General features: G+C 36.5%; 1 protein-coding gene across 1 annotated transcript in view; it reads left to right on the top strand.

The window, feature by feature from the left end:
• HSD17B4 (hydroxysteroid 17-beta dehydrogenase 4) overlaps positions 1 to 12674 on the top strand; it is a 61719-nt gene extending 49045 nt beyond the window's left edge. The window contains exons 22-24 of the mRNA XM_054003777.1: positions 839 to 977; positions 10161 to 10288; positions 12259 to 12674. Coding sequence (XP_053859752.1) covers positions 839 to 977; positions 10161 to 10288; positions 12259 to 12348 — 357 coding nt within the window. The 3' untranslated portion in view covers positions 12349 to 12674. The remainder of the gene's footprint in view (positions 1 to 838; positions 978 to 10160; positions 10289 to 12258) is intronic.
• Positions 12675 to 21112: the final 8438 nt, after the last annotated feature.

Genomic DNA, 21112 nt, shown 5'->3' with positions numbered 1-21112 from the left:
AATTTGCTGACAGGGTCAGACATCCACCAGGGGAAACCATCCTAGTTGAGCGAATATTGGGAAATTTAAATGGCATTGGGAACCCTTTAATGTAATGGAAAATGTTAGGCTTAACCAAAGAGGTGACAGAATAGTACAGGAGTTTTGTGTTCTGCTGTACAGGTAGGTACAGTGAACAATTAAAGCTCCAAGATCTTCTTTGCTCCAGTTCCAGTTAGATGAAAAATGTCACTGAAGTAGCTTCCTAAAGTTTAGTCTTTTATCCAGTAAAAATATTTGTTAAAAGCAAGACAGTGAAATGCTTGGAAAATAAAGTGCTTGGAAAAGTTGGAAATGTAAATGTAGCTAATCCCACTGTTAAATTTTGTCTGCACCGGAGTTTTGACTGTATTCATGGTACTGTATGTTTTGAACATCTTTCATGTCCAAGTAATGTATTGGTAAAAACATTTTTTTTTTGTTCTGAAAACTAACATAGCATTCACTGTGGAAGAAGTGGCAGTGGTTATTGTCCAAAGGAAAAAACGGGCAATTTAGAAACTCTTAGAGGACTAATTAAAAAATATTACTTAAATTGTATTGATAAATGACAAAAACTATAAAAGCATGTTTTGAAATAGTTTTAAATGAAAATTTGAAATTAAGCATTTTCTGCTTGAATGTATTCTTTAGTGCTGATGGTGGCTAGAGGTGATTATTTTGTAGTATAAGAAATCTCAATTGCATTTAGTAATTCTGCTATAGATAGTTGAAGCGTTGTGTGCTGGAAAGTGACATATTTAGTACCTTTTAATAAAGTTTCAATTTTAAATTCTTCATACTCTTTTTTTTTTTTAAGACTGAAGGGCTGCAGAGTAACCTTGTGTTTGAAGAAATTGGTCGTCGTGTAAAAGAGATGGGAAATGAATTGGTAAAGAAAGTAAATGCTGTATTCCAGTGGGACATCACTAAAGATGGAAAAACAGCAATGCAATGGAGTAAGTTGTAATGTTTATATGACACCCCAATGTATTTTTATTGTGAAGTGGGATTAATTGTAATCATTCTAATTAAACTGATAGCTTGGAACTAAGCATAGCATAGTAGATGAATATGCAGTGCAATCTACAGGTACACCCATTTGTTCTGGGTGCACAATTGACAAGGAGGTCAGATAAAGTTTGCAGGTACTAATCTTTCAAGGAACATAATTCTGTAACTTGCCTATTTAGATGTAGGCATAGGTTACATCATCCTTTAGAACTTGAGTGCATTTCTATTTACATTTTCCAGATTGGACTGTCACTGCACTTAGGAAAGCATGCTAAATTAGCCTAGTAGGAGTATTACAGTAATTAGTCTGCTGGTGATGTACATGCTAATTGATCTAAAACAAATAAGTAATTATTTCTAGTGCATTGTTCTTGTCACTTCAGTGAAAATGTAGCCCAATTTGTTTCCATTTAAACTTTCTGAGATCAAGGTTTAATGGAGGCATAATTGTGATTTCCCATTGTTTAAGCATGGGACTGGTTGATGACAAGAAATTAAAGCTTCTAATAGCAATGGATCACAGCAGAACTTTTTCCTGATTAAATGACTAATAGAATTATGTTGAAGTGGTCTCATGGGGGAAAGCTACTTCCTCAAAAACATTTTCTTCTTAAATTCTCCTTTGCTTTCTTTATAAAGATATGTATTTTTGAAAACAACCCCAAATCTTATTTTATTAATTGGATAGATTTTCTTATCTTTGGATTTTTTTCTTTTGTTTTTTTTTTAGTTGACATGTCTACTGCTTTAGTGGTGGAATGTGAAGATTTTCCAAAGGGAAAAAGCTTAGTGAAGTTGTAACTTCCAGGCCTTTCTGTGGAGAAATGAAAGTCTGGGTCAAGCCTATTGCTTAGACTTCTTTTTGTTTGGTCTCAGCAGTTGGATGTAGTCAAAAGAGTTTTGGTAATGATGCAAGTGAAGGAGCTGCCCTTTGACAGGCTGAGAGGGGAGACTCACTGTAGGCCAGATCAGGTCTGCATTATGTTTTGTTCTGTACACTGTGACTTTTTTTAAACTACTGTTGAGCAATTTAGAAACCTGCATTTTCACTTAATCCTTTCCTAATGCTGACCAGTAGAGATTCTGAGTAGCAAGACTGCTGTTAAGTTTCAGGAAAAATATTATACAGAGATCAGTCAGGATAGTTGTGTTCTACTTCCCTTGCTTTTTAAGCAGTTTTTGAGGGATAAAGAGTGATTTCCATTTGGGTAGAAGTTAATAAATATTATGAATATACCTGTGTAGATTATACAAGCTGATTGCCTATACATCAAAATGAGACAAGGGAAATACTGAATAATCCACCTCAGATGTTCTGTCTTAAAATTCATTACTGCTCTTAATCATTTTTCTTGTCTGCAGTTTTCCATTTCTGCGTAAAGTAATTTAAATTATGGACACAGAACTTTGAGAGAAGGCTTATGAAGTTTTACTTGCATTCTTGCTTACATTTTTAGATGGTAATTAGAAGTGCATTGGTTAAACTTGAAGTGGAAACTTGTATTTGTTGGGCAAACACTCTGTACTCCACATAAGTCCTGTCTATTGTTTCATGTGTAACTAAATTTGATACAAGTGATGGTCATGTTTATAATAACAACTAGAAAACTATTTCAGGTTGATTGATCATTGGCTTTAGCTTTGGAATTGCTTTATTGATCACCTAAGTTCAATATTATGTTTGTCCGGAAAATAGAGGGACAAGGCAATGGAGGAGAAATCTGCTGAGGGGTGTTTCAAGATATGAATAAAATTTCTCACTCAGGAAATCTGAAACTGCAAATTGCTGAATGCAGAACAAGCACACTTAGAGATTTAGGCCTGAGCAGTGCTCTTACTTGCTTCATGAGATCACATTTTATTAGAGGGGAAACAGGTGAATGTTTTTGCTATTGTATTCAGATCAAGAGAGTGCTCCTGCTTCAAACAAATCAATAGTCAGCCTTTTGTCCTCTCCTGCTTCTCCTACTGAAGCAGTAGGAAGAAGGTACTGCTTTCTTTTACTCATATGTCTCTAGCTTTAAGGTATTAAATAGACATAGCTATTGTTTGTCTTATTCCCTCTGCTTCTGTTGCAGTGAAAATTTTCTATACTATTACATGAATTTGGAAAAAGACTTGAAGATCCCTGTGGGATGGAGGCTGGTGGAGCTAATCTAATATATTAAACTTCCTGCTGCTGACTGTTATTAAGAGCTGAAATGAAACTTTTCCAGAAGCTTGGAAAAGTTACTGTGAAAATTTTTACAGTGTGGTCAGTTTCTTATGAATTACTGTAATCTCTGTGGTGTAGTAAATACGTAAGGCTGAATGTAAATATCTAGGTGACCCAGCAGGGTGTCTGTAGAAAATGTTGCTTACTTTTCATTTTGGGAGTATTGGTATGCTAGTACTTCCTTCTTATATAACTTTTTTTGAAGGAACTTTCTGTTTCATCCTATTTCTGTATTTGTTTGAGTTTTCTGAATATTTTTGTTTGCCTTTACATTTCAAGTACATTTCAAGTACTTTTTGAATGAAGAAAACAGGAGTTGGTTAGTACTAAAATAGTTAAACTGTTACAAATCATCTAAACATTAAAATTTCATATTGTCATTATGCAAATAGTTACGAAAACTCACTAGCAGAATTTTAGGAGTTATGACAACTGTAGTGTCAGCCTTCACTGTTTGTCCCTACATGGATCAAGAGCCTATATTGTTGATGTCTCTTTAACTCCAATGGCACATTTTTAATGGCAACCTATATATGTATCTGCATGATGAAATTTTTATTTGGGGAATATTTGAAAACACTTTCCTGCCATTAAAAAGCATATACCCAAACAAACATAAAGCAAAAGACCTTCCAGAGGCAAATACTTGAGATTTATAAGCAGTTGCCAACTTAATTATTTTTGCGTGTTTCCATATGTTATATTATTCTTCAGTATTCAAGTGTCTCTTCTACCAGATGCTGGTATAAGTCATTTACCAGCAAGTGCTGAAGAAGATGGTAGCTTGTGAACTTACATTCAAAGGAAGACAGCTTTCTTGCAGTTAGGATATTCTCAATAATCCAAAAGATTTCTGACTTCATGTGATTTTTACAAGATCTCTGTATGGTCATCAGCAAGACTTTTGTAATGCAGATGAGCAGTGACAATCAGTTCAGAATATATAATATGGACAATGCCATTTGCTTACTTGAATGCTTGACTTTTTGAGTTATTAATGTAAGGTAAGCTTCTCTACACAATTAGAAATTTTAGCTTTTGACAAATTGATTTTTTACTTTAAAAACAGAAGGTGACAGTATGATGTTACCTTTGCTATAGCTTGAATTTATTTCTGTGTCACTATTTTGACTGGTTGTCAAAGGTGCTTCAGATTTTAATGTTACTCAACTCAGTTAGTAGAATTGCACTTTTTTACTGTACATTTAAATTAGGCCTGGTGGTCATTAGTTGATTTTCTGTGTACAGGAATTTTCAACCATTTTTGTGAATGTTATGCTGCTAGATTATATCCATTCTGAATTATCTTTCTGTCTTTTCTAAGTAAAATTGCCATTTTGGAGTATTACGGCTTTGGGGTCCCAGGGGTCCATCTGGCCCCCGGGGCAGCAACCGCCATAGGTGTCCCGGATAGCACTGTGCTGATGAGGCGCAGCCTGTCTGGGCCCCCCGGCAAGCTCTGAGCCGCTGGCTACTTTAGCGAGCACTTGTGGAGTGATTTCAGCTCTAGTGAGTTCAGCTCTCAGTGATTTCAGCTCTGTGCTCACAAAGTGCCTCGGCAGATGCAGGGATGGAGAGAGGTGAAGGCTGTATGGAGTTCTGCAGAGATGTCTTTATTGGCAGCTTCTGCAAAGGGTTCCAGTGACAGATCTTCCGCTGAACTGGGCAATGGTATGGGTTTGTATAGGCTATTGAGGGATCAGGATTTGTCCTATGGCTGAGGTTGAGGAGCATACAACCTATAGCCTTACAGAGAAATAACAGGGGTCTGATGTGCGGAAGAGGGGCAGCTCTGTTCCACTCATCATCACTCTGCATTTCTTATCTTAGGCTAGTGACCGCATGGAGGCCTTGCAGGGCCTCTGACTGCTACATTGGAGGATGAATCCCATGATGTATATAGCTACAAGAAAGCAAAAAAGGAAAATATGACATTAAAATTAATTTGCATCTTGGTTCATGTAGCTAAATATTACATATTATTTCACTGTATGGTCAAAATTCTTGCCAAGTTATCACTGAAACAACTTGTATGTGAGGAAGAATATTATTTTGGCTGAGTTTTTTGTTTTAAGCTGTGACTTGATGTTAATTAATTAATTATCTATCTTCTTTTAGGCCATCTGTTGCTTTTCTTCATGTTTCTGAATTTAGTGCTGAAGGCAGGAGATGTTTCTGTTCCTTTCCAGTTCTCAGAAGAATAAAACTTTGATATGAGTAGTGGGAAGAAACTGTTACACGTAGCTGGTTGTGAACAGCTGAAAAATTACAGTGACATTGCTCAATAATTTATGATGCAATATAACTTCAGGCAATGAAGAGTGGGTAATACTTGTTTTTATTTGATTAGTGGTTGAGTCTTGTATTGCCCTTACTTACCCACTGTAAAGCAGAATAAAACCCAAACCAAACAAAAAAAAAGTCTCACCATTAATATTTTTCTCCTAGAAAGGGTAAGGCACTCTTCAAAGTCAAAATAAAATCCCTACCCCAAATATTATGTTTTTACGTTTTTGGCAACCTGCTATAAAATGTCAATATCTAGTATTTTATCTAGTGTTTTAACTTATATATCTGAATTTTCTCCTGTTTTTATTTTATCTCTGACAACAGCATCTTTTCGATGATAATAATTAATAGATTTTTAATTATTGTAATACAACACCTACGTATCAAAATAAAAGTAAAAATTTGAAGGAAAACTAACATTTCATTCACTTGAACTTCTTGATTTTACTTTTCTGCCAGATGCATATTAGAATATATTCTAGAGGGCAAACAAGAGGGCACTCTTTCTGGTCATTGGAAAGCTAGGATTTTTCTGCTCCAATTCTTGAAACCTGTTCTGGCATTCAGCTTATTTCTTTCTTGCTGGTTTATTTGTCCATGAGCTAGTGCTCTAGTTTAGTCTCAATTGTCTTTTCAGTATTCTAGCCTAGGTGTAGATTAGGAGGGAAGAAAGTGGATTGTGTATATTTCTAATCCTTCTGTTTGTTTTTCTGCCCTGCAAAAAAACTGAATGAACAAGTTTTTATGGTATTTTTTTCATTCTTTATAAGGTGGGGAGTTACTTCTCTTCTCTAAATACTAATATGTGGTATATTTTGAGTCACTCTCCACAATGGCACTTTTTTTTTTTTTTTTTTAACTACTTGCATCAGAAAGGTCAACTCATTTATGATGAAGCCTATGAAAAGGGATGGATCAAGTAACAATAGAATGTTCTTCATGTTTTTCTAGAAAAGACAGTTTTTCTGTAACAAGAGTGCTTTGCTTTTGTGGCTGTTTATGGTTTTTTTTCATCCTTATCAAAAATCTTAATGTTATTTAAAATTACTTTAGAGGAAGTGGAAATAACCTTTTTGATATTTGACATTTTTGGGAAAAGAATGTGTCACTAGATCAGTGCTTTTTTTTTGGTTTTGTTTGTTTGTTTGTTTTGTTTTGTTTGTTTTGGGGTTCTTTTTGGTTTTTTTTTTTGTTTGTTTGTTTTGTTTTGTTTTGTTTTTGTTTTTTTTTTGTTTTGACTTAAAATTTCTAGTAACTAGTAAGGATTAACTTGAGGTGGGATTAAGGATTTGATGTGACCAACTTGAGCTCGGTATCCAGCAAGGTTATGGAGCATACCATTGTGATTACTATCACTCAGCACATCTGGGAACCAAGGGGCCAGGATCAAAGCCAGCACGGGTGTAGAAAAGGCAGGTCCTGCCTGACCAACCTGGTCTCCTTTTATGACCAGGTGACTCACCTCAGCAAAGCTTTTGGCACTATCTCCCACAGGATTCTCTTGGGAAAGTTTGCGGTCCACAGCTTGGACAGTCATAATCTTTGCTGCGTAAAAAACTGGCTGGGATGGCTGGGCCTGGGGAATGGTGGAGCCAGTCACAAGTGGTGCTCCCCAAGGCTCAGTATTGGGGCCAATCTTGTTTAATATCTTTGATATCATATTGGTCTGGATGAGGGGATTGAGTGTTCCCTCAGTCTGTTCACAGATGACACCAGTTTGGGTGCAAGTGTTGATCTGCTGGAAGGTAAGAAAGCTCTGCAAAGAGATCTGTGCAGGCTGGATCAATGGGCCAAGGCCTATTGGATGAGGTTCAGCAAGGTCAAGTGCCAGGTGCTGTCACTGGGTCGCAACAACCCCAGGCAGTGCCACAGGCTGGGAAGAGTGGCTGGAAAGCTGCAAGCTGCCCAGTGGAAAAGTATCTGAAGGTTTTAGATGACAACTGGCTGAACATGAGCCAGTGTATGTGCAGGTGGCCCAGAAGGCCAGTGGCATCCTGACCTGTATCAGCAATAGTGTGTCCAGCAGGACCAGGGCAGTGACTGTCCCCCTGTACTTGGCACTGGTGAGGTCACACCTCAAGTGCTGTGTCTAGTTCTGGACCCCTCACAAACAGAGAGACTTTGAGGTGGTGAAGCGAGAGAAGGACAGTGGAGCTGGGGAAGGGTCTGGAGCACAAGTCCTGTGAGAAGCAGCTGAGGGAGCTGGGCGTGCTTAGCCTGGAGAAAAGGAGGCTCAGGGGAGACCTTGCTGCTCTGTGTAACTGCTGGAAAGGAGGCTGTAGCCAGGTGGGGAGTGGCTTCTCCTGCTGCTTCTAGGAAAGGACAACCAATGACAGGACAAGAAGAAATATTCTGAAGCTGCAGCACAGGAGGTTCATGTTGAACATCAGGAGAAATTTCTTCACAGAGAGGGTAGAGTCACCATCCCTGAAAGTGTTCAAGAAACTGCTGTATGTGGCATTTAGTTGTTAAGGCAGTGGGTCTAGTTGTTAAGGTAGTGACTCTTTCCCAACCTTAATAATTCCGTGATTCTGTAAACATGAAAGATTTACCTTGATTATGGGTGCTGTGATTATGCAATGTTAAAGGAATGGTTGTGCTTTGAGAGGTTAGTATTAATTGTAGATATTGATGGTAAAAGATGGTCTTGGGATTTGGTTAGGAAATGGAAAAGGAGGACAAGGAATGTAATAATGTTAAGTAATATCTTAATGTACAACAATGTAACAATTGTTAATTATGTACTGTATTCAAAATAAAACTTAGGGTTTGTGAGTATTTTTGAGTCATTACACCTATTTGTTTTTGTCATCTGAACCTGGCACTGGTGAGACTGATGGATCAGTATTATCAGTAAAGTATATAAAAATTTATTTTCAGCCAGTACTTAGTGAAGAAGGAGAAGTTGTGTCTTGGGAGACGGTATGTCAGATACCCAGACGGTATCTGGGTCCCTTCTGGAGCAGTGTAGGAATGGTAGGGACAGGGAAAAAGATTAATGCCAGCAGAATGAAATACAAAAAGGGATTCCTAAGGTCCAGAAGTAATTCAAAACAGTTAGGAACTGCAGGGATCCTAGACACCGTGTCTGTGTTTTGTGAATTAATCTGTTGTGCTTGCTGACCTTGCTATTTATCTCAAAGGGAGCAGTTTGGCTACACTGGTATGGGGCCTAACATAAGCAGCATTTGGGTAGAGGTGCATTTTAAAAGCACATGGACAGTTAGGCCTGGTTAACTTAATCTGAAAGCTGGTATCCACTCTCAGACTTTGGTTGGTGTGTGTGACTTGCATTTCATGATTCAGTAGGTGATTTTTTTTATTTTTGTTTTTGTAAGAATAGTCTGTGCCTGCATAACCTACAGGAGTAATGTTAAAGGCTCAGGTATGTTAGACCATATAGTAGCTGTTTCGGGTCACAAGGATGTTGTTGCACAACCTCTATCCACAAACACAAATGTGCAGATAATTCATCTGGTGCTCAGTAACCTTTTTTAATTTCTTCCCATATTGCTTGAAGTTAGTGATATGCATTAAATCTGTTCCACGATTTATAATTTACCGTAAAATCAACTGGAAAATAATAATCCAATATGTCACTTCTCACTGAGCAATGTTGTATACTTAAGTTCCCTTCTAGTTATGTTGTAACTGTATAAATATTACTTAAAGCAGATTTCAGAAAAGGAAAGATTTAAATAGACTAAAACTACTCCCAGTCTCTACAGTTCCCCTTACCCTGTCAAAGAATTATTTGCAAAAAAGTTGCACATTAGATAGCTTATGCAGAAATAAAGCTCCATGGTTAGGCAAGGGTCTTAAAATTTGTCCGTGAAGAGCAACCGTCAACCATGATTCTGTGACTAGAGATGCCATGTCGTTACGGGAATATCCACATGGATAATGTGTGGAATGGGGATGTGATGGATCAAGAGGCAAAGGTATAAAGGAAAGATGGGAATTCGCTAAATCTGAGAATTACTCAGCAGAGCACATCCTGTCAAAATACTCTTCTAAACAAATGACATAATACCTGATAGTGTTAGCTTTGTAGTAGATTATTTTGGCAGGTCATTTGGTGTGGGAAAAGAGCACTCTGAAGCTACAGACACTTGGAGGAATTTTTGTCTTTCCAGGAGAGAAAGACAGATAATTGGCAAGGCTTTAAACACTCCTTGCTTGAAGCAGATTAGGCTATATTGTGTTGCCTGGGGCACAGACCTGGGAAAATGCGGCAGTATGTTTGAACACCACTACATTTGCCTTGTCTGACTACAGGATGCTGGTTTTGAACTTCAGAGCTTTATTACTAACTTGAACATTTTTGCAGTAAGTGAACTAATTAATACTTTGTGCATCTTCAGTGTCATTCGAAAATAGATTTTACCATAGCTGCAAGAATTTTTAAGTCCTTGCTGTAAACACCCTCACCTTCTGTACAGGAATAATTTTTTATTTTCTTTCATTGATGAAGAAGAATTATACTTCATTTGTTTTCTAAGTAGCTGATAGCTGATAGTTTAGACTGGATGCTTTATAATAATAGGTAAGGAAAGCACTGTTCTTAAGCCTGAAAATTTTATCTTTATTTTGAAATTAAACTGTCTTTGCTCTTGCTTCTCAGCAATTGACTTAAAGAATGGCTCTGGAGCAGTGTATCAAGGACCTGCCAGAAATTCTGCTGATACTACCTTCACTCTCTCGGACGAGGATTTCATGGATGTGATACAACAAAAGATCAACCCCCAAAAGGTAAAGCCTGAGTGTCACAGACATATTGTCTTGTATGTAGACATATTATTTGCCTTACATCAAGTTGTGGTTCATGACTGTTTGCGTTCTGAAATCCTAAACCCTGGGATGTTTTGACAGTGGAGACCAGAGTCAGATGAGGTATAAGCACATCAGTATCTTAACATGAATTAGTCAGAAAGCGTGAGGGGGCATTTGTGCCATCTTTATTATCTTAAGACAAAGATAACGACAAAGGGTTAAAGCAGGGCCCTGATAGCACCAAGGTTGTGGGTTCAATACCTGTATGGGTCATTCACTTTAGAGTTGGACTAGATTATCTTTCTGGGTCCCTTCCAACATAGAGTATACTGTGATTCTGTGACGTAAAGCCTGGCAGTGCAAATTTAGGAGTTTGTTTGTTGCTTCCTGGTATTTCACACTATAGAATTTGCAAGCTTAGGTTTGTCAGTTTGATCATTCAGGCTGTTTTGATTATCGTGTTGCAGGAAGTTGATGTTTGTTGCAGTGGTCTGATTTATTGCTAGTAGTGCAGCACAGAGAAATGTCAAGACAATGCATGCATGTAGATGGTCAAAATTCACCTAAACCAGGATGTTTTTCAGGGAAATAAAGATTTAAGGAAGGTCTATAATGTGGGTCTGCACTTTTAGCTTCTTGAAGTAATCAACAGCTTAAAACTACTAATTTTGCTAATAAAAATGCCTTGTGTAAAAGTAAATTAAACTGTCACAAATTTAAAATGCCAGCTTACAGATTAAAGCTTGAGCAAATGAAAACTTTAATTAAGCTCATTGTATATCAAACAGTTTCTTTTCTTTGATCCCAAACAGAAGTTGTTGGAGACTTTGATTGTAAATTGGAGACTAATGATCACGGTGAATGTTTTCTATAAGTCTTACATACCACATGATAAAATCCTTTGTGACTCTCCGTATACAGCAGGCATAAAACAAACAAGATGTTGATGTGTAATTATCAGAATGCTAAAGAACAGTGACTGCAATTCAGGAACACCATCTATGTTTAGGCATTAGTATTTCCTTTGAGTTTCTGTGAAGTTTTCCATCTGAAGAAGCTCAAAGCATGTATTCAAATTCTTTTGTGCTGGCTCTCTCTATTCTTTATTTGAATGTATTTCAAGCTAATGGAACTATGCAAAAGAACATTTAAGGAACTTTCAAAGGGTTTTCAAACTGCAAAGCCATAGCAAAGCAAAACTAGTTTTAAAAAAATGCAAACTAGATTGAAACAGGGTATACAGCTCTTTGAAGTAGGGAGAATAAAAATGTAATACACCAGCACTGAAGTGAAAAATACTGATTGATTTATGACTTTGCAAATGAAACAAAATCTTGCTTATATCCTGTTTGATATAATGTGCTATGTATAAAGCCATTGCATTTCTTTGACATATGTGTGTAATACATTGTGCAAGTTTATGTTTATATTTGTTACAAATATGAGTGTGTAGCTTACATTTTTATTAGGTCTTTAATTTTCATTATATAGCCTTTTCATTCAGTTTTTTCATTTCTTATAATGATATATGGGTATTTGTAGTGTGAGTGGATGATGCTTGGAGCTTTATTTTTTGTGCCCTGCTGAAGTTTTGCCATCAGGTTCTGTGAAGGCATTTGTCTTACAGGTGGAGAAATGCGCTGTGCTATATATATGGAAAGGGAACAGAGGCCACTGAAGTTGCTTTGTATTTATTTTATTTAATTTTTTAATAAGTGACAGAGTTGGCCTTGTCTGCACTATAGATAAAAAAAATTGGTTCGGGATGGTATTAGAATTGAATAGTTTTTTAAAATTACTGATAACCATTAAGCATTGTGCACTGAAGGCTTTCTCCTGACTGCTAAACAACCATTATTTGGCTTCTTTTTTTTTTGTTCTGGCAGCTCTTTGGTTTCTGAGTAAACAGTTGAATACATGTTTCCCCCCCACCCCGCTTGTTTTTTCAGGCATTCTTTTCTGGTAAACTAAAAGTGAAGGGGAACATCATGCTGAGCCAGAAACTGGAAATGATCCTGAAAGACTATGCCAAACTCTGAACTGCTTGATCATCTACCACAGCAGTGAAGAACTGTAGAAGATAGAAACTGAATTAGTTCAGAACCAATGATTTGCAGGCTAGTTAAAATCAATGTACTGATTCATTATACTGCTAATACACAAGCTGATTTAATTGCTGTAGACCGAAGTTACGAAATTAAAATAACTGTTACTATTGTCCCTTTTTAGTTTCTCAGGAACAGTAGAGAATCATACTTTTCTGATTGTACATCTTTATCTAAATAAAATGTATTTAGTTCTTAAAAAGAATCATATATTTCTATGTTAATTCTGAAGAAAATTAAACCAGTAGACTTCATTAATATCTCCTTTTATGTGTCTGTCAGTCTTCATCTTGCCTTAGATTTAGCTTCTATGAGTTTCTCTGGTTTATTATTTAAACTAATGTTTTTTGTCTCAAGCTCTCATGATTCTATCAAAATAACTGGAAGATGGAAGTAAATTCCATTTATTTACATCATGTCATTATGTGGGTTTTTTTTTTTTTTTTTTTTTGTCTGCACCAGAAGAAAACCTCTTGGAACTTTAGAACCCATAATGATTAACCATTTTCATATATTACTCTTGTAAATCATGAAGTGGTTAACGTTCATTCTCTAGCAGAAGCTTTTTCATGTGAGAGCCATTAACACTGCACCAAAGTCCATCACTAGAGCCAAACTGTTCTTCATGTAAATTCATTCTCATGAGGGCTGGCATTATGGCAGCAGGAAAAGATGGAAGTGAATTGCTGATTTTGAACCTGTGGCCAGAACTGATTTAGCAGCTCTAGCCATATGTATTCCTAAAGAAAGTATGCTCTTAATCACTGGTTGTCACATGAACATCTGGAAATTTGATTTCATCAAAGTGACCAACATTTTGCATGCTCAGTTATCTTTTTTTCACCTTCACATGTGTTCTGTGTTGTTACTTTTTGGAGATCAAAGAATTCAGGCCATCTCAGGCTTTTCTTCCTGATGTGAAGATCTTTTAGAAGATGAAATTTTTACCTCTTTGGGTTGTTTTTTGTCCCAAAACTGGAAGGTACTTCCATTCTCTGACTTTGTGAGCAGACTTATAGCCATTGAAGAACCTTGTGGGGCTGCAGATGAGCTTGACAGTTTGAGAATAAATTATGGTTTTCTAATTAAACCCATAAACATATTCTAATACAAAGTCATATTCTCAACAAATTTATTTCTTCACAGCTGTACTATCAGCCATGCTTTCGTTCAGGCGTAGAAACATGATGTATGTCAACAAGTATCTCATGTAATTCACATCATTAATAGATTTAATAGAACAAGTAAGATGTTTGCCATCTTAAAGAGGCCATCAAGTAGAAATTATGAAAGAAATGTCCCATTACCACTTACCATTTACTTTTTTCACAGCAGCAGCAGCAGCAGTCATTTTCATATATAATAGGAATTAATAATTGCCTGTATTGCCCAGCAATTTATCAAGCAGGTTTGTGTCAAATAGGTAAAGGTATTTTCTATTCGTTTCTCTGAAGAAATTCTATGAGAAAGGGAAATTGATTTAAGCTTTGTAATTTTATGCATGAACTTGGTACACTAAAACTCCTATTTTTTACATACATATTTTCTGCCTATATATCTATATATTGCCATAAAACTATATGTATTAAAGAAAAAGGAACTCTGAGTAACTAACTGTGAGACTAGGAAACCAATTACCAATACATCCATATAAGAATATGGTATTCGTTTTAAGTTACATGATCTTGATAAATTCTAAACAGGTGTTTTTTTTTTTTTTCCCCTCAATTCTATAAATAGTCTGAAATCTGAAAGTACTGCTTCACAATGAAGGAACAGAGTGCTAGTAAGCTTTTTTTTTATTTCCTCTATTTAAGTGAGAAGCAAAAATATTCAGACAGGGGAAATTGGTAATACTGAAATCTGTTGCAATTTATCAGGTTGGAGATTACTAAATAACATAATTTTACTAAATGTCTTGGTATGTGTTGGTTGAGGATGAAAGATTTATAGCTACTCTTGTAATTTCTACCCTGCATAGTTTCAGCTGAACAGAAAATCTTTACGCTGGCTTCAGCTTTCTTCCACATAGTGAATTGGTCATATATGTTAACCTTGAGTGAAACAGAAGGTCCTGTTCTTCCTTTTGCTTCCCATACCCAAGCTACCTGAGCACACCTCTCAGTAATGTGATAGACTCTTTTTTAGGAGTATAACTCAGGTGTTTAATTATGTCATCTGTTTTATGGCCTCAATAGTCACTATTGATTATTTTGGCATGTTGATTTTATTTTTAGTCCAATGTATTTACCTTAAGAACATTCTAGTTAGCTGATGCTAATTAGTAACTTGACCTGCTTTCTGCTGCAGGTAAGGCCAATTTGCTGTGTTGAATATATACATGATGTGGTTTGGAAGTTTTGGCTTTTTTCTAATTCCTTGTACTTGGAAACCTTCTGTTTATGGTTACTATCTTTTAGGAGTAGTATTCTCAAGAACAAGTAGTAAACTCAGTATTTTTATGAGACTCCATGGACAGGAATGTTGGCTGGTTTGGAAGGTGGTTGTTCAAGCGTGGATGATTGTCAGCTGCTTTCATCTAGAACAGTCTTCCTGTTTCAGGATATTGTGTATTCAAACCTTTCAATGTTTATTTTGTCTGGTGTGGTTTTAGAGACCTTTCTTGTCATACCCCTGCAAAAATATCTCTGTTGTGGCAGGTCCTAAAGACATGTAACAGTGAAACATCCTTTTCTTTCAGGGTAGCTGCTGCTTTGAATATTCTTTCTTTGCCAGCAATGAGTGCCTTGGATTGCAAAGCCACACTTCTTTACCAAGCATCTCAGATAACTCCTCAGTGATACTGTAAAATTTAGTAGAATATAAGGAGGCTTCTGCAAGCATTTTAGCAGTAAGATTCTTAGCAGTGCATATAATCTCTGTAATGTGGAGTAGAAGATTGTCCTTAATTTCCATATGTGCCTTACAGTGTTTTGATTAATAGTGTGAAAAAGGTGCTTGGACATGAATGTAAAGTCTGGACATCAGATTTCATGACACTGAGATAAGAATTCAGTTGTTCATCTTTCTGGAATAACTGAGTAACTGCTACACATGGCACAATATAATTTTACTTCTTTTCCCTTCTTACACTCATTACAGTCTTCCTGCTGGCTTGCAATCCTCCAAAAAGTAAATTGTGGTTCCACTGACATATGTCCTCTTCAGTCATTTATGGGTTTTCTAATTAAAGGAGGAGAGCAGTAATAATGGATGGGGAAAGTTTATGCTTTCTAGTCAGTGGAATTGTTCTTAATTAGTTTGTTTCAGAGGAGTTCAATACACCTTCCAGTACCATCAGTAATTACAGTTAACATCTCTTTAAAAGTTGACAAGTGCATTCATATTCAGAGAATATTAAAATGAGTAAAAGTGGGGAGGGGTAGAAGTGTGAGGGAACAGTATACTTGAGCAACTTCAGGCAGAGGAACTTGGATGTTGTCTCCTCTAAGGCTTATTCCCACTCTCCCTTTGAGGAGCTCACGCCTAATGGTTATTTGTATTCTAGTTCACTGTGCAGCATTCCCTGTAAAAGGTTCTTCATCAGTCAGGAGTTACTTTGTTAAATTGAAAAGCTTTATGAAACTGAAGGATTCAGTGATATAATAAATAAAGTATTCTATGTTGGATAAACAGGAATTTTAATGCAATATACCCAACAATGTTGCTGAAGTTTTGTCTTCTATTTTCTTGCACAACCCTTGGGGACAGAGCAGCATTCAGAAGGTGATGACTTTGTTTTCACATAACACAGCCTCCTTCTAGCATGAAACAAGATTTCACTTAAGCCAGCAGAAAAGGAAATATTAATAACTCCACATTTGTGCTATGTTTTTTTTTATTCTACTTCAGTTGGTGCAGATATCTTCCTACTTGCATGAGAATGAGTTCTCCTCAATTCATGTGCAGTAGGAAATTTTTGTCCTTTAGGCCGTCGGCTCTTTCTTCAGTAGACTGACCTAAAAATCACCAGACATCAGAAGATATGAAGTCAATTAGGAAAAATAAAGTAGACTATGAATGCGGTTTCATTTATATGACTTCAATACTACTCTCATGATACAATTCAAATGTTTCATCTGTCTAAGAATAAGTTCACTGAACTGGCGTGATAGGATCTTACATGAGTGGGCAGGCTGAGCTCTGAGAGGTGTGTCTATCTGTTTGTGTCTCTCAGTAAATACTATCAAAGTTCCCATTATTTGCTAACTTAAATGACATATTGAAAGGTCACTGTGTCTCAAAGATAGAATCAAGTAAGGTATAATAATATGTGAAATTGTCTGAATTATATGGTGTAATGGTGTGTGCATCTAAGAGCCATTTTAGAATACTAATTTCCTTATATTTCCCTATGCTACATTTGCCCTCATGATGTCAAGTGCCTTTTTTCCACTGGAATCAAAGATGTGCATCACATAAGCTGAAAGAACAATTGAGAATAGCCACATTTGAATAAATGCATCATTTAGGTTAAGATTAAATGTTTCTGAATTTCTAATTATAGAAGCATATAATCTCATAGAGTCATAAAATAGTTTTTAAAAATGTCAGCAATTTGGTGTACGGAATATTTTTAACCAGTTCTTCCTCTTTCCCTTTTCCTGCCTGTTGTCTTGTGAAGTCATGTCAGAAGAAGTATGAACATAGGTTAATGCAGCAGTCAGTAGTTTGTGAAGACTTGGATTTGGAAGGGGAAAGAAGAGCCCATTGTGGTAACCTAGATTTCATCTGGATCTCACTCACTGTTGGGTCGTGACAAGTGAAGCTGCCATAAAGTCTTACAGTTATGATTCCAGCACTACTGTGAACTAAGTAAAAAAGATGGAATAAGTAGACGTAAATTTGTGCTCCTGTCTCAGTTTGTGTTTTTAACTGCAGCGCACACAAAAAAGAGTATGTTACTGTAAATTCCAAAAAAAACAAATGTAGTGAGTTGTTGAGGTTTCATTGCATTCTCTAACCAAATAGTTTCCTGTTCCTGCACATTTACAAAAAAAAAAAAAAAAAAAAAAAAAAAAAAAAAAAAAAAAGAAAGGAACCATACTCATCTCATACTAGAGTCAAAGAGTCTACAATCTTTCCAAAATTTTTAGGACAGCAAGTACACATAGAAAATAGAAACTGAGTTGCTCTCTCTTTCAATCAATGTGCCTAGATTAGATTTCAAAGCAGTACACAAGTATTTTTCCTCTTACAGTGCTCTTTCTGTGTTGTTCTTCACTCGTAGTCTCTCCATTGAGATGAAGAGCATGAGGCTTGTGAAGCTGCCTGACCGCTCTTGGAGCTGCTTTCTGTTCCCAGCTCCCCAGCATCTGCTTCTCTTCTGGCCAGAGCTGGTCTGTGCTCTGCACAGTTCAGCCTTCTGCGTGAATTTCCTGAACAGTGGGAAATGCAATGGGTATCTGCTGTAACCTTATATGAGCTCATAATAGCACTGATGTTGAGAGCCTTGTAATCCTGTTAGGAAATTATGATACAAGGTAGCAGAATTTCTGACTGAATGTAATACATGTGGGTTTTTAACTTTCTTTTTTCATGAAGACGAAATGAGTCCACCTAGGGACTATATCAGGAAAAATACAGCTTTCCTAGCTCAAAACATACTTTAAATTAATTTCTGATTTTTTTCAGTCTGTTTTTTACATATGTTACCAAAGACAACAAGCAAAACTATAACTGTAGAAAAGGAGGAAAAATGAACAAAATCACTTGTCATTTTTCTTTTTCTGAATTAAAAAAGAAGGTTTTAAAATGGGGAGATATGTTCCCTGTGTGGTCTGTGATGCACAATACAGATGCAGATGGCTTAAGTGAATGCCCAGAAATCATCTGTCTCTGAGGCTGCCAATGGTCAACACTGACTGAGGTCCTGTTTCACTTTACAAAATTCTTCCGATAGTTGATCTTACTCATATCTGGAGGAAAATGAAACATTTGTGGTCATCAAAGTTAGTGTGAGATTTTGGGGGTTTTTGTTCTGTTTTCAAAAAGATATGTTTATCTACATGCCTTTTGCAACTTTGAGTGTGGTGATTAATTCCAGGCCTCTTAATGAGCCTGCAATTTCAGTAGTTTTCATTGTCCAAATCTGTTGTTTATTATCAAAGTACCTTATTTTGTAAGGAGATACCAATTTACAGTCAGAATGGCATGCTTTTATTTAATTTTCCAATATTCCAAAAAGAGCTGCTGAAACAACTCATCAGAGGTCAAGTGCTCAATTAATCAAATCCCTGCTTGATGGTGTGAGATCATGTGAAGGCTTCTTGCTATTTCCTAGCAGGTCTATGATTAGCGAAGGAATTTTCATTTATTTATGGCAGCTTCTGTAACCATAGTAGACAGTCTTACTAAGGTAGACTGAGAGTCTGCAGCACATAGGGAATCTTTCTAGTGAAGTTCTAGGAGACCTAAGGAAATTTTTTTTCACAGTGGTTTAGATACCAGAGGCTGTAATGTATCTTCATAGCTCTTCATGTAACAGTTCTGCTACAGCAGCTTTGGACTCACATGATTGTAATGCAATTGATGTGTGTTTCAGCTCTAAGCTCCAATAGTAAATGCATTGCTACACCCATTAGACAGTAATTTTTATTAAGTGCCTTCTCAGAATTTCATAAGTCTCTAGAAGCTTTCATGGTTTCTGAGATTTTGTAGCTAGTATAAAAATTATATAAAACATTGTTTTTGGGGGCTGATAAAATACTATTTTAAGTAGATGAAAATGGAGACATTTAACCCATACCAAGCTAACAGTACTCCCTCACAGTTTGCTCTTTCCCCCTCAGAAGAGACCAAAAATGAAAGCCACAGAGGGGTCCTGGGTTTTGAAACACTTCTAGGTGGTAGGTGCAAAGCCTGCTTTACAAATTTAGCCATCGTGAAAACATCTTTGCTATGCTTTCTACTCCAAGAGGTTGACATGTATGTATGGAGCACTCTGTCACTCTGTTGCTAAGTGATTGACAGAGACAACCAAAAGGCATGCTACATTATGTTATTTTCATTTATTTTTAAATAATTCCTGAAAGAACCAGTCTGCACTTTGATGGTGTAGTCACTGATTTGATTGACTTAGAGTTATATGAAGGGCAACTAAAAGCAGACAATAAAATATCCTAAGTTCTAGTGAATTTGCACAGACTGCTAATGGACTAAAGGAAATTCTGCCTTCAAACCACTTGTGGGATTCCTGGCCCCTTGTTTTTGTTACCAGAGAAGACCTTGGGCAGATAGTACTTCTCACATTTTCTTCTAATACTTCTTACTTGCAGTTTTAGCATTTAGGTGCATTTTAAGGGTTATTTTGGAGCAAGGCAAATGTTGTGTCAAGTAACTGAAATCATCATGGCACTACAAACCACTTTGAGAAATATCAGTTCTAAACTTCTCAGGTGCCAGTTCTGCAATTATCATTTAGTGAAATTTGGCTGATAAAAGGATAGGCATGGATAGTATGAGTAATTAGTAAACTCGGTGCTGTATATAATACTTAGTTTGCTCATCAAAAACACTGTATTTTCACTCTTTAACTCCAAGCAACAATGCACCTTTAAACAATCTACTCTTATGCCTTTTTTGGTGGTCATGAAGGAACATGCAAATGTATACAGTTTGAAATTCTGATTTGATTAACACGCATCGCTATGTAGATTGGAATTAATAAATACATTCACTTTGTGTGTACCCTGCATGCTGAAACTGACAATTCCTTCTTTGAATTAAAGAAGTGGTATTCAAATATATATAAAGAGTCCTGATAATCTCAGATGGCAATCTTGAGGCTGCCAGTTAAAAACCATTCTGATTCATCTGTTCAGCAATCTGGGAGCTTGTCTGGGCATTCAAGGCATGGGGAAGGAGCTGGAGAGAAAGAGGGTAGGCAAATGAAGCCAAAGTTTTAGTTATTTCAGGCACAGATCCATTGTCTGCATGAAATTAAGTGCCTCTGCTAGGTGCCTCTCAGAGCTTCATGATGTATAGAAAGCATCAAATGCTTTTGAGACCCATGTGGCAAAATCCACCATAAATTTAGACACAGGTCTTTTCATCTGAACACACATTTCAGTGCTGCCTTCTGTGTAACCACTTCTTAACAATTAAATGATGATTGAAAATGTGTTTCTTGTCCAGAAATGGTGTTTACATCTTGTGCAATTGGAATATCAGTATTGCTTTCATGGTACTCTTTATAGCTAAAAAATGAAACAACATTCTGATAAAAACACAGTGACAGGCACAATGCTACTGGTTGTTACCCACCAAAAACCTGTGAAAGCAATGTTCTGTTATCCAAAAACGGGTGAAAAGCCAGAAACTCTAGGTAGTCCCGTCTAATTAGTGCAGAAAGTGGTTAAGCACAGTAGGACTGGTCAGCAGTATAAATCATTATATAGATGGAGTGTTTTAGCAATATTATTTAGCAACTGGGATAATTGAAATTTTAAAGGGTCATCAAATCTTGTGTTTCTCTGTGTACTCTATTATAAGCATAATTGCTTTCATTGATTGCTAGTACTCTTACAAGTAAGAGTGGAGGGATGCTAATCAATCATTGCACTGAACCAGAAGAACAGGCTCTGATAAGAAGATCCATGGAAATTTTTGTTTCATTAAAAATCTAGCCAGACAGAAAGAACTCATGAGTACTGCTATGGGATGCTGCTTGCAGATTTGTAGGTGAATATTAACTCCA

This window comes from Vidua macroura, chromosome Z (genome assembly GCF_024509145.1).
Source record: "Vidua macroura isolate BioBank_ID:100142 chromosome Z, ASM2450914v1, whole genome shotgun sequence".
Taxonomy (NCBI): domain Eukaryota; kingdom Metazoa; phylum Chordata; class Aves; order Passeriformes; family Viduidae; genus Vidua; species Vidua macroura.
Note: the sequence above shows the minus strand (reverse complement) of the source record. Positions and strands in the feature narration are given on the sequence as shown.